The sequence below is a fragment of the Chrysochloris asiatica genome, unplaced genomic scaffold (genome assembly GCF_000296735.1).
Source record: "Chrysochloris asiatica unplaced genomic scaffold, ChrAsi1.0 scaffold00079, whole genome shotgun sequence".
Taxonomy (NCBI): Eukaryota; Metazoa; Chordata; class Mammalia; order Afrosoricida; family Chrysochloridae; genus Chrysochloris; species Chrysochloris asiatica.
Genome location: NW_006408597.1, coordinates 757,334 through 769,592, shown reverse-complemented (window position 1 = coordinate 769,592; position 12,259 = coordinate 757,334). Strand labels below are relative to the sequence as shown.

General features: G+C 43.5%; 1 protein-coding gene across 1 annotated transcript in view; it reads left to right on the top strand.

The window, feature by feature from the left end:
- Positions 1-12,259, top strand: part of FLVCR2 (feline leukemia virus subgroup C cellular receptor family, member 2) — a 121,402-nt gene that overhangs the window by 101,548 nt on the left and 7,595 nt on the right. Inside the window, exons 4-7 of the mRNA XM_006865603.1 lie at positions 4,678-4,745; positions 6,054-6,157; positions 10,594-10,704; positions 11,870-11,975. Coding sequence (XP_006865665.1) covers positions 4,678-4,745; positions 6,054-6,157; positions 10,594-10,704; positions 11,870-11,975 — 389 coding nt within the window. The remainder of the gene's footprint in view (positions 1-4,677; positions 4,746-6,053; positions 6,158-10,593; positions 10,705-11,869; positions 11,976-12,259) is intronic.

Here is a 12,259-nt window from a genome sequence, read left to right as displayed (position 1 = left end):
CTCTTCAGAAAACCTATACAGGGCCACTATGAGTCAGAACCAACTTGACAGCACTTAACAGCAACAGCTACAGCCTTTCATGGGGCCCCTGGGAGTTATGCTTCTAGAGTTGTTACAAGCATGAAACTCCTCCTTGTGCATGACAAGGATACAACCAGATTGGCTTCTGGTTGGTTCTGTGAACCATTGTATTGGTTGGTGCTTCTGGGCTGGCTCCCTGGCAGAACAATGTCTGGCGTTTGTCTGCCAGCATCTCTTATGTCCAGTCTTAAGCCCTCCTAAGTAGAGCTGTATCAAGTGTGCCTGTGCTTGTCTTCTGAGCCTCAATGATCTGTTGAAGACCGCTGATAGGCATGGCAGAGTGAACTCTGGCAAACTTTTTGCTTCCATGTATATTTATCCTCATCTATAAAATGGGGTCTACCATTCGTCTGTCAGTTTGTCATACTGTGGTGGCTTGTGTGTTACTGTGATTCTGCAAGCTATGCCACAGGTACTTTAAATACCAGCAGGGTCACCTATGGTAGACAGGTTTCAGCTGAGCTTCTAGATGTAGACAGAGTAGGAAGGAGGAGAGACAGACTACTTCTGAATCTTTAATCACTAAAAACCTTATGAACAGTAGTGGAATACTCTCATCCCAGAATATTGAATGTTAAAACATGACGAAGAGCACCAGAACATTATCAGATACACTGCTGGAAGATGAGCCCCTCAGGTTGGAAGGCACTCAAAATACAACTGGGGAAGAGCTGCTTCCTCAAAGTGGAGTTGACCATGATGATGCGAATGGAATAAAGCCTTCAGGAACTTCATTTGCTGATGGAGCACAACTCAAAATCAAGAGAAACAGCTGCAAACATCCATTAATAATCAAAACATAGAATCTTTGAAATATAAATCTAGGAAAATTGGAAATTGTCAAAAATGAAATGGATCACATAAAGATCCATACCCTAGGCATTAGTGAGCTGAAATGGATGGGTAGTTGCCATTTTGAATTAGATGATCACATGGTTTACTATGCCAGGAATGACAGATTGAAGAGGAATGGTGTCACATTCATCACCAAAAAGAAAATTTCAAGATCTGTCTTAAAGTACAATGCTGTATGTAATAAGATAATATCCATATGCCTACAAGGAAAACCAGTTAATAACATTATTATTCCAATATATGCACCAACCACTAAAGCCAATAATGACAGAATTTAAGAATTCTACCAACTTCTTCAGTCTGAAATTGACCAAACATGCAATCAAGATGTATTGATCATTACTAATGATTGGAATGCAAAGGTTGGCGGCAAAGAGGATCAATTGTTGGAAAATATGGCCTTGGTGATACAAACGATGCTGGAGATTGCATTACAGAATGCAAGACCAATGATTTCTTCATTGCACATACCTTTTTTAAACAACATAAAAGATGACTACACACATGGACCTCACCAGATAGAATACACAGAAATCAAATTGACTACATCTGTGGTAATAGATGGTTGAAAAGCTCCATAACATCAGCCAAAACAAGGCCTGGGGCAGATTGTGGAGCTGATCATTAATTGCTCATATGCAAATTCAGGAAGCTGAAGAAAATGCAAACAAACCCATGAGAGCCAAAATAAGACCTTGAACATATCCCACCCAAATTTAAAGATAAATTCAAGAACAGATTGATACATTAGACACTGAAGACCGACCGAAGACCAAAAGAATTGTGGGATGACATCAAGAACATCATACAGGAAGAAAGCAAAAGGTCATTAAGAGGGCAAGAAAGAAGGAAAAGACCACAAAGGATGTCAGAAAAGACTCTGAAACTTGTTCTCCAGGGGAGAGGTGCTAAAGCTAATGGAAGAAATGAGGAAGTTAAAAGAGCTGAGCAGAAATTCCAAAGGTCAACTCAAGAAGACAAAGTCAAGTATTATAATGAAATGTGCAAAGACCTGGAGTTAGAAAACCAAAAAGGAAAAACACGCTCAGCATTTCTCAAACTGAGGGAACTGAAGGAAAAATTCAAGCCTCAACTTGAAATATTGAAGGTTTTTATGGGCAAAATGTTGAATGATGCAGAAAGCATCGAAAGAAGTTGGAATACAGAGTCACTGTACCAAGAAGAAATGGTTGATGTTCAACCACTTCAAGAGGTAACATATGATCAAGAGCCAATGATCCTGAAGAAAGAATTCCAAGGTGCATTGAAGACATTGGCAAAGACTAAGACACCAGGAATAGATGGAATATAAATTGAAATCTTTCAATGAACTCATGTGGCATGGAGACTTTCACTCATCTATGCCAAGAAATTTGAAAGACAACTACGTGGTAAACTGTTCAGAAGAGATCCATATTTGTTCCCATTCCAAAGAGAGGTGACCCAACTGAATGCAGAAATCATCGGACAGTATCTTTGATATCCCATGAAAGTAAATTTTTACTAAAGGTAGTACAGAAATGGCTGCAAGCAAACATTGACAGAGAACTTTCAGAGGTTCAAGCTGCATTTAGAAGAGGACATGGAATGAGGGATATCATTGCTGACATCAAATGGATCTTGCCTGAAAGTAGAGAATACCAGAAAGATGTTTATCTGTGCTTTATTGACTATGCAAAAGCTTTTGATTATGTGGATAATGACAAAATATGGGCAACATTGCAGAGAATGAGTATTCCAGAACACTTAATTGTGCTCATGAGGAACCTGTACACAGACCAAGAAGCAGTTGTTTGAACAGAACGTGGGAACACTGAATGGTTTAAAATTAGGAAAAGTGTGTGCCAGGGTTATATTCTATCACCATACTTATTCAATCTGTATGCTGAGCATATAATCTGAGAAACTGAATTAAATGAAGAAAAATGTGGTATCAGAATTGGAAGAAGACTCACCAACCTGTGATATGCAGATGATGCAACCTTGCTTGCTAAAAGTGAAGAGGACTTAAAATAATTACTGTTGAAGATCAAAGACCATAGACTTTGGTATGGGTTGCATCTCAATGTAAAGAAAACAAAAGTCCTCACCACTGGACCAATAAACAACATCCATATAAATGGAGAAAAAAATAAAGTCAAAGATTTCAATCTGTACAGGTCAATCATCAAAATTCATGGAAGTAGCAGTCAAGAAATCAAATGATGTATTGCATTAGGCAAGTCTGCTGTACAAGACTTCTTTAAAGTGTTGAAGGGCAAAGATATCAGTTTGAGGACTAAGGTGTGACTGATCCAAGCCAGGGTATTTTCAGTAACCTCATAAGCATGTGAAAGTTGGATGTATATTCACTAATAAGGAAGACTGTAAATGAATTAATGCATTTGAGTTATGGTGTTGGAATAGAATATTAAAGGTACCATGGACTTCCAAAAGAATAAGCCAATCTGTGTTGGAAGAAGTAGAACCAGAATGTTCCTTAGAAGCCAGGATGGCCAGACTTGGTCTCTCATACTTGGAGAAGGATATCGTATTTGGTAAAGTGGAGGGTGGGAGAATAAGAAGAAGACCCCCAACTAGATGGATTAGTACAGTGGTGGCAGCAATGGACTCAGGCTTAGCAACGATTTTGAGGTTGGTGGGGGACCAGGCAGTGTTTCGTTCTGTTGTACATAAGGTTGCTATGAGTTGGTGCCAACTAAATGTCACCCAATAACAACAACAACAACAACATAAAATGAGGTGATATGAATAGATCTACCTTTAGAGTTGTTGGTGTTGTAATGTGTTTAGAACAGTGTCTAATACATAAATGTGTATACTGCCATTATTATTGTTGTTACTACTATTAAATGGAGTCCTGGGTGTCCTTTCTCCTCTGGTTCTAGATGCTTTTAACTTACTGTGTGGCTTTAGCCAAATGGCCTCATTCTCTGAAGACACAGGTTCTCATGGTACATTCTAGGCACTCCATTTCTTTGTTGACTGAATTGGTGAGTAGAGAAAGTTCACTAGATGCCCTTTAGGGTCTCTTCTGTTCTCAAATATATATTTTTGTGTGACATTGAACCAGAAAAGAAAGTTGAAGGAGGAGTCAGGGGAAAGGTGAGAATCTACCTTTAGAAAAAATGGCTTTAGGAGTCAGAAGTCAGAGGTTTGGAGTGGTGTGAAAAGAGGACAAGGGTCCTCAGGAGGAGTTTGAGGGGATTGGTAATCTCACTGACCCATGAAACCTAAAACCAAACCAGTTACAACAGGTCGATTGTGAATCTGACCCATGGTGACCCCCCCATGTGCAGAGTAGAACTGTGCTCTATGGGTTTGGGTCGTGATCTTTTGGAAGCAGATCACCAGGACTTTCTTCTAAGGTACCTCTGGATGGCTTCAGTCTGCCAACCTTTCAGTGAGTAGCTCAGCATTTAACCATTTGTGACTCATGGGTGAGAAGATGTAGAGAGATGTGGACGATTCTAACCCTACAGAGGAGTTGTTTCCAGGGCAGGGCTAAAAGCTCAAAGGGCAGAGGTATTTGGCCAAGAAAAGGTCAAAAATGGCAACGATTGATTGTTTTCAAGTATGTCTTTGAGGGAAACTGCAGAGTAGCATCATACCTCCCTGGATTGTCCTTTGAGGATACCATGCACAGCAATAGTGGTACTGAGACCTGACTTTCTGAACCACTCAGGGGAGGAGTTAGCAACAGGCTCACCCTAATGCTGTGTTTCTCCCTCCCTCCTTCAGGTCTGAATGTCGGTGCATTTTATGCCTTGTCCACTCTCCTGAATCGCATGGTGATCTTTCACTACCCGGTAAGGGAGTCCCTCAGATGTGCTGGGCTCGGAGGTCATGTGATTTCCAAGTCTTTCTCTGTGATTAACTCTGGCAGGGTGGCATGATGACATGGAGGGTGATGGTCCTGGGTCTCTCAGCCTCACCTCTGGTGGTGCTGAACTATGAGGGTGGCACCCTACGGAGTGCCTCTGAGCATCTTATTTCCTCTTCTGCAAAGGAAGCATAATGGCAAGGTGCTTTTTAGGATTAGAAAGTAAAAAATATCATGTGTGTACCTGTGTAATATATATAGCACAGGGTCTGGCAGCACAGTAGGTAAATCTGTGCATAAAGTCATGTATGAAATTTTTGTAAGTTATAGGTACGGTTTAATTTTGACTGTTGGGATGAGGTATTAAGGATCGTGGAGTAAGGAAAACCAAGGTCCAACCCTCTTGAAAGAACTAGGCTTTTGTGGATCCCCTAGATGGTGCAAATGGTTAAGTGCTCAATTACTAACCAAAAGGTTGGCAGTTCAGACTCACCAGGAGAAACTCCTTAAAGAAAGTCCTTTTCTTCCCAAAGGTCATAGGCTTGAAACCCCAGTGGGGTGCAGTCCTGCTCTGCAGGTGAGACCTCATGAGTCAGAGTGCATTCAACAGCAGGGGTTTCCCTTGAGGAGCTCGTGCTTGCAGAAGTGGTGGGCGATTAGGACTCAGTGTTCCAGTTTTGAAGCTCGACAGGTTCAAATTCTAGCTCTGCATTTAATACTATGTAACCTTGGGCTAGTAGGTTAATCTCCCTGTGCCTCAGTTTCTTCATCTGTAGAGTGGGAATGCAAAATCCTAACCTTCCGGTGAGGACTTGTGAGGATGAAATGAGATAGTGATGTAAAATCCTCATCCTGGTGCCTGGCTTATTCTAAAAGCATATATAAATGTTTTCTGTCTGTTCTTTCAGCCAGCTCAAAAGAACCTGAGAATGGAATATTTAAACATACATATTTCAGTTTCCCCATCTGTGAAATGGTAATAGTGATAAATACAAGAGGAGTGTTGCTGTAAGGATCAAAAATGTAAAGCTATCTAAAAGGGCTTCTAAGGATAGAATCCACCCTGTCACCCCAGCATCCAGTACCATCATGCACATCTGGTACTGTAGTAAAGTGGGAGGAGCAACTCTTCTGGGATTTTCTCCTCATTAGCAGTCCTTTACATGTCATTGTACTCTGATTGGCTGAGCTGGAGCCCAGGTGACTTGCCTTGGCTGCTTCTCCCATGGTGACTACATTCTGTCCAGTGTCTAGCAGTCAGCAGGGTGATCTCTGGGACTGTGATTTTTCCCAGGGGCAAGAAGTCAATGCTGGAAGAATTGGCTTAACCATCGTGCTTGCAGGGATGCTTGGAGCTATGATCTCAGGTATCTGGCTGGATAAATCCAAAACCTACAAGTAAGTGGCTATTCCTCTGGGAGTGGATATTGGGGGACCAATGTTTTTAACTGACAGTACAGATCCAAGTGTTTGTGTGTGGGAGCTGGGGATGGGGTCTAAGTGGTCTTGCTGGCAGTTCAAAGTCATCTTCTCTGAGCCTTTATAAAATGGGAGAAATAATACCTGCCCTACAAGCTCTCAGTGGGAGCTGTCCTCCCCCACCCCAAGTAGCTTTGTGAGTGGGGCAGATGAAGGAGAAATTAAAATAAATGTCCACAGTTGGAAAGTTTGTGGAAGCTTCAAACTGTGGAGATGAGGAGGTTAACTTCACTGCCCTGTTCCCATAGCTCCATCTTAGATGCTGTGGGATCAACCAAAGTACTCTGTGGTTAGTCTAGTCTGTAGTGTATTCTCTTGCAGTTGGGGTCCTGGAGTAACATTGTAGGATAAGCACTGAACTGCTAACTGAAAAGTTGGTGGTCCAAACCCACATACCAGCCACTCCTCAGAAATGCTGTACAGATGCTGCTATAAGTTGGAATCTACTCAATGGCACTTACCACCAACAATGATGTTCTAGATAGTGCAAGTAGTTAATCATACTGAAAGGCTGGAGGTTTGAGTACAGTCAGAGGTGCCTCAGAAGAAAGACGTGGTGATCTATTTCTCAAAACTCAGCAATTGAAAACTCTTTGGAGCGCTGTCCTACTCTGGTGATCTATTTCTCAAAACTCAGCAATTGAAAACTCTTTGGAGCGCTGTCCTACTCTGGTGATCTATTTCTCAAAACTCAGCAATTGAAAACTCTTCGGAGCGCTGTCCTACTCTGGTGATCTATTGCTCAAGAATCAGCAATTGAAAACTCTTTGGAGCGCTGTCCTACTCTGACACACGTGGTCACTGTGAGTTGCAATTGACTCGATGGCACCTGTTTGTTTTCTAACTTTTTATTGTGAAATGAGTGAAGGTTTTACCTTCAATAAATCATGCACTTCGTTTCACCTCAATGACTGCAATCCCTCAATGTAACACCATTCACCCCACATTCTCCTTGTGTTTCTTTGCTCTCACTTTGCCCAGCAGTTGGAAGTAGTAGCTGGATACCGGATACCATCTAGTAGTTCTGGTCTCAGGGTTGTGGACACTGACGTTCCTATTGTCCATTAGTCCACTGGACTAATTGTTTCCAAATGTCTTCAATTTTCATCACTTTTCTTTCCTCCGGACAGGGAGAGACCAATAGTTGCACCTTAGATAGCTGTTGATGCATTTTTAAGACCATCAAAGTAGGATGTAGCACATTGTCTTTGTGAACTGTGTTATGCCAAAGGTGTGTCCCCAAGGCTCAGTAACTCCTTCCCTCAAGGTGTTTGGTAATACCAAAGTTTTCATGACTTTACCCCTGTATGCTGCCAAACATTCATGGATGTATTAGCAGCAAAGATAAATACCCATGTACAGATAGATACCTTCTGTCAAACTGCTATGTATTTGTGGGTGTATTCCTCCTTCCACACCCATTCAGCTTGTGTGTCTCTCCATGCATCTACCTGTAGATCTCTGTTACTGTAGGACTGTATAGACTGTAACAGTAAAGAGCTCTGGTAGCGTAGTGGTTCCAAGTCAGGCTACTAACCTCAAGTACAGTAGTTCGAAACGACCAGCAGTTCCACGGGAGAAAGATGAGGCTTTCTGTTCCCATAAAGATTTACAGCCTCGGAAGCCCTATGCAGGGTCAGTATGGGTCAGAACCGACTCCACGGCACACCACCACCACCGTAGATAACAGTATTTACCTCTATTGCCTTTAACCCTCACACTTCTCCCTGTGTCTTCCCTAACGGCATCTGGTGGGTTATTTTATTTTATTTTTTTTGTTTGTTGTTCAATCTTGTAATTGCCTATATCTTGTTGGCAAATATTGTGCTATGCTTTGATCTGACTGATCAATACAAATTCTAAGATCTTCTCGTATGCCAGGATAGTCTAGGCATTCTTATTAGAAATGCAGATTTTGGTCCCCACCGACATGGGTGCCCATTTCAGCAGGAGAAACTGCATTTGTACAAAGTGACCTAGGTGCCTGCATTCAGCAGCCACTTTGCAGAGCATGGCTCTGGAGACCAGAGACCTAACATCCGTCCCTTCGTGTTGTGTTTTTTCCAGTGCTCCACATGCATTGGGTGCTCGGTTAACACTGGCTGTCAGGGCAGCTGCCAGGGTTGGCCTGCTCTAGGGTGGAGTGGCATTTCAGGCTGCTTTGTCAATGCCTCCAAAGTTCCCAGTGTCTGGAGGCGACACACAGTGGCAGACCTGTTCTCCGCCACACAGACCCACTTCTGTGAGGCCCTGGTCAGACCAGGTCTCACTCAGGCCACCCTAATCAAAGGCCAATTGAGGCCATTCTCGGGGCTGTGACTGCCTCGCTTAGCACAAGGACGAGGTGCCTGACCTTGCTTAATTCCCCTGGTGGAGCCTGGCCGCCGTCTAGTCTCTGCTCTCTGTAGTTGACTGTGGTGGCCAGATATGCGGGCAGTGAGGACTGGCCCCTCTCTAACCAGGGAACAGCACTGACTCTTTCTCCCGGACTTGTTCTGTAGCAGGAGAAGGGGGGATTGGAATGTTGACTGGGCTGGAATGTGAGTAGCCAGAGGATTCAGATGAATTAGAAAATGCTTGTCCTAAATCACCACTTTTCAGTACCATTTGATGTCTAAATCCAGCAGTCAGCCTGAAACACCAGCACTTAAGAGGACAGCTCTTGGCAGGATGAGAGAGCCCCGAGATCTGTGATTTTGATGTCAGTTTTCATTCTAAACAACAAACAAAGCAGTTGCTGTTGAGTCGATTCCAACTCATGTTAGCATCATGTGTATCCAAGCAGCACTGTGCTCAATAGGTTTTTCAGTGACTGATTTTGAAGTAGCTAGCCAAGCATTTCTTCTGAGGTTCCTCTGATTGAACTCGAACCATTAACTATTGTACCACCCAGGGTCTTCTTGCTTCCTAAGGGTCCCAGATTTGTCCAGTTTGATCTGGAAGCTAGAAATTGGGTGGTGAGGTCCTTTTATAGATAGCTGGGGTTATCCTTCAGTTTTCTAAACTGGTCAGTAGTTGAAGAGCTGTAACTAAAATAGACCAGCATCTGGCAAGCTTGTGGAGTCACTGAGAAAGATTGGTGTTTGTGAAGTGAAGCTCTTTTCTACCAGGTAGGTACAGATAGAAAGAACGTAGGATGGAGGGAAAAGGGAACCCTTCTAGCCACAGCGGTTGCTCTGGACCACAGGGTGGGAAGGGCATCCTTTGTATACTCGGCCCTTGAGCTTTTCCAAAGATGCAGCCACATAGTGCAGTGCTGTTCCTGTGTGCAGTAATAGAAGAGCACAGGGTTCAATTCCCAGCTCTGCTACTTACTCAAATAGCGACTTTGGACAACGAACTTAGTGCTCTGTGCCTCCTTTTGCTCACTTGTAAAATTGGGGATCGCCATATACTTCTTGCAGGGCTTTTGTAAAGATTTCCAAAAATAATACATGCCTAGAAAGTGCTTCACGTCATTTTTGGCACCCAATAAATGCAGGTGTTCATTCAATATAACCAGTGTCCCTCTCCTGGTGTTCCCACCATGCTCCTGGCTTTGAACCTTTGTCTTCTGAGTCCTGCAGCCCAGACCCTGTGCTCTGCAGTAAGCAGTGTGAGGGTCTGATTGCAGACAGAGGAGTCAGGCCAGCCGCAGAGTCCAGAGCGGACAGTGTGGGCAGAGAAGTACATGAGGGACACATGCAAGGGAGCGGCTGGAGGAGAAACCAGGGCTTTGCTGGTAGTACTTCTGGAGGGACCAAGAAAGGGAACTGTCACAGGCCAGGGCAGGCTGTTTTCTGAGGCAGAAGAATTGGGACTCAACAGGAAAAGTTCATCTGGGCTTCTGCAAGTGGCAACAGGAAAAACTCACAGATGACAGAGTACAAGATCACTGCTCAGCCTTGTCGTGGGGTCTTGGGACAAAGCAAAGCAGAGTCAGGTGGCTTCTGGGATGGTCTTGCACTTTATGCCAACAGAGCACAGCTGGTGTTTGTCTTGATGTCACATGGGGGTGGGCATGGGAGGACAAGGTTGTGCCCATCTTGTGTGTATATAAGTCAAGGGCAGCTTGGTCTGGTTGAGTGGGTTCTGCTGGAACATATAGCAATACATACAGCAATATGGCTTTACGTTCTCCTGGTCCTTCTCTTTGTAGCATTGACCACAAAACAATCCAGTAGTCATTTGTGTGATCATTTGGTTCAGTGTCCATCACACCCTTGGACAGAAAGTTCTATGAGGGCAGAAATCCCAGCACACAGCAGAGAATTTGATTCTGAGCAGATACCCTATAGATACTTGGAAAATGAGTCAATGAATGATGCTGTGAAAGCCAGGACAGTGTGATTCAACATCTTTGCCTCTACTTGTAGGGAGACAACCTTGGTGGTATATATCATGACTCTGGTGGGAATGGTGGTCTATACCTTCACCTTGAACCTGGGACACCTGTGGATAGTGTTCATCACAGCCGGCATGTTGGGGTAAGTTTTATTATTCACCTGTTTAAGTGGAAAACACCATTCTATTGCTCCTCGAGTTGCCAACATTTTAGGAAGCAATATTAACCCTTTCACTGACCTCTGGAGATGAAGAAATGGGGCCTAAGGAGTCTTGTTTATGTGTGACACTTCAAAAGGTAGCCTAGTGCTTACAGGGCCACCCCCATTGTTGGGATGGACTGAAGCATGAAGAAAAGACAGACTTCCAGGAGGTTAAGGGTGTTTAGAGGGTTTTGTCTGGTCTCGCAATCAGAAACTTTATGCCCCAGTCTTATTTCTGCTGCTGGCTCTCTGTTAGACTCCAGGGATGCCACTTAATCTCTCTGAGTCTCAGTTTCCCCATCTGGACATGAGGACAAGAGTGCCTGCCTCACAGAGTTGTTGGAAGGAGTGAGTGAGTGAGTGATAACATATATAAAGAAAGCAAGAAGTGTGGTGGTGCCGATGTAGGACGTGAGAATTTTCTAACCCTGTTGTATGAGGAAGCACAAAAAACAGTTGCCTTTCCACAAGTGGGTGTTTTTTAACAAAGAGAAATGTATTTTCTCATGGTTTAGGAGGTTCTAGGGGAAGGCTGTCTCTCTGTTGGCTCTGGAGGAAGGCCTTCTTTCTCTGAGATCCTGGGTAATTTTCATATGCCTTCCCATCTCTCCTCCCGCATCTCTGCTTCTTTCACTCTCATGAATGTAATCAAGACAACCCATTCTTGAATGGGATTATAACCAGGGCACAGAGGTTAGGGTTCACAGCACACACTTTTAGGGGGACACAGTTCAATCCATAACACCTAAGGGCTTCCAACTCCCAGCACAGGACCTGTGTACCCACGACACAGAAGCGTCTCAACTGAGGCCTGAATACATCAAGTATTCTATCCCTTTTGTATATGCTGATCCTGCCAGTCACTGATGGCTAGATGTAGAAGCAGGGAACCCCAGAGACCCCCCGAGCACAAGGCCTACACTTGGCTTCTGGGGACTCCCTTTCCTTGGAATGGCCATGTTGTGGATGACCAGATGTTTCAAGGCACTGGCATGTCTTGGTGGGAAAACAGGAAACAAGAAAGGAAGTGGTATGGAGGAGGGAGACTTCCACTGTCTTGTTCTGGGAGTTCTCCATCACCTTGTTTCTGTGATCTGACCTTCAGCTTCTTTATGACTGGCTATCTCCCATTGGGATTTGAGTTTGCTGTGGAGTTGACATACCCAGAATCAGAAGGCATGTCATCTGGCCTCCTCAACGTGTCTGCCCAGGTAGGCTCTTTATTATTTTTTTTTTTTTATTTAAGGTTTTTATTGTGGATTGAGTGAAAGTTTACAGGGCAGATCATCAGTTTTACATTCAACAAATCATACACCTTGTTTCATTATACTGATTATAATCCCTTCCATGTACCATCAGTTACAGTATTTCCATCTATCCACTTTAGCTTTTTAAAAAACACACGAACAAAAAAAACCACTCAGGCATATATAATAATTTACATCTCCAAAGGGCACATTCTATAAGTTTGTTCCTGGCCACCAGCTCTTAGTCC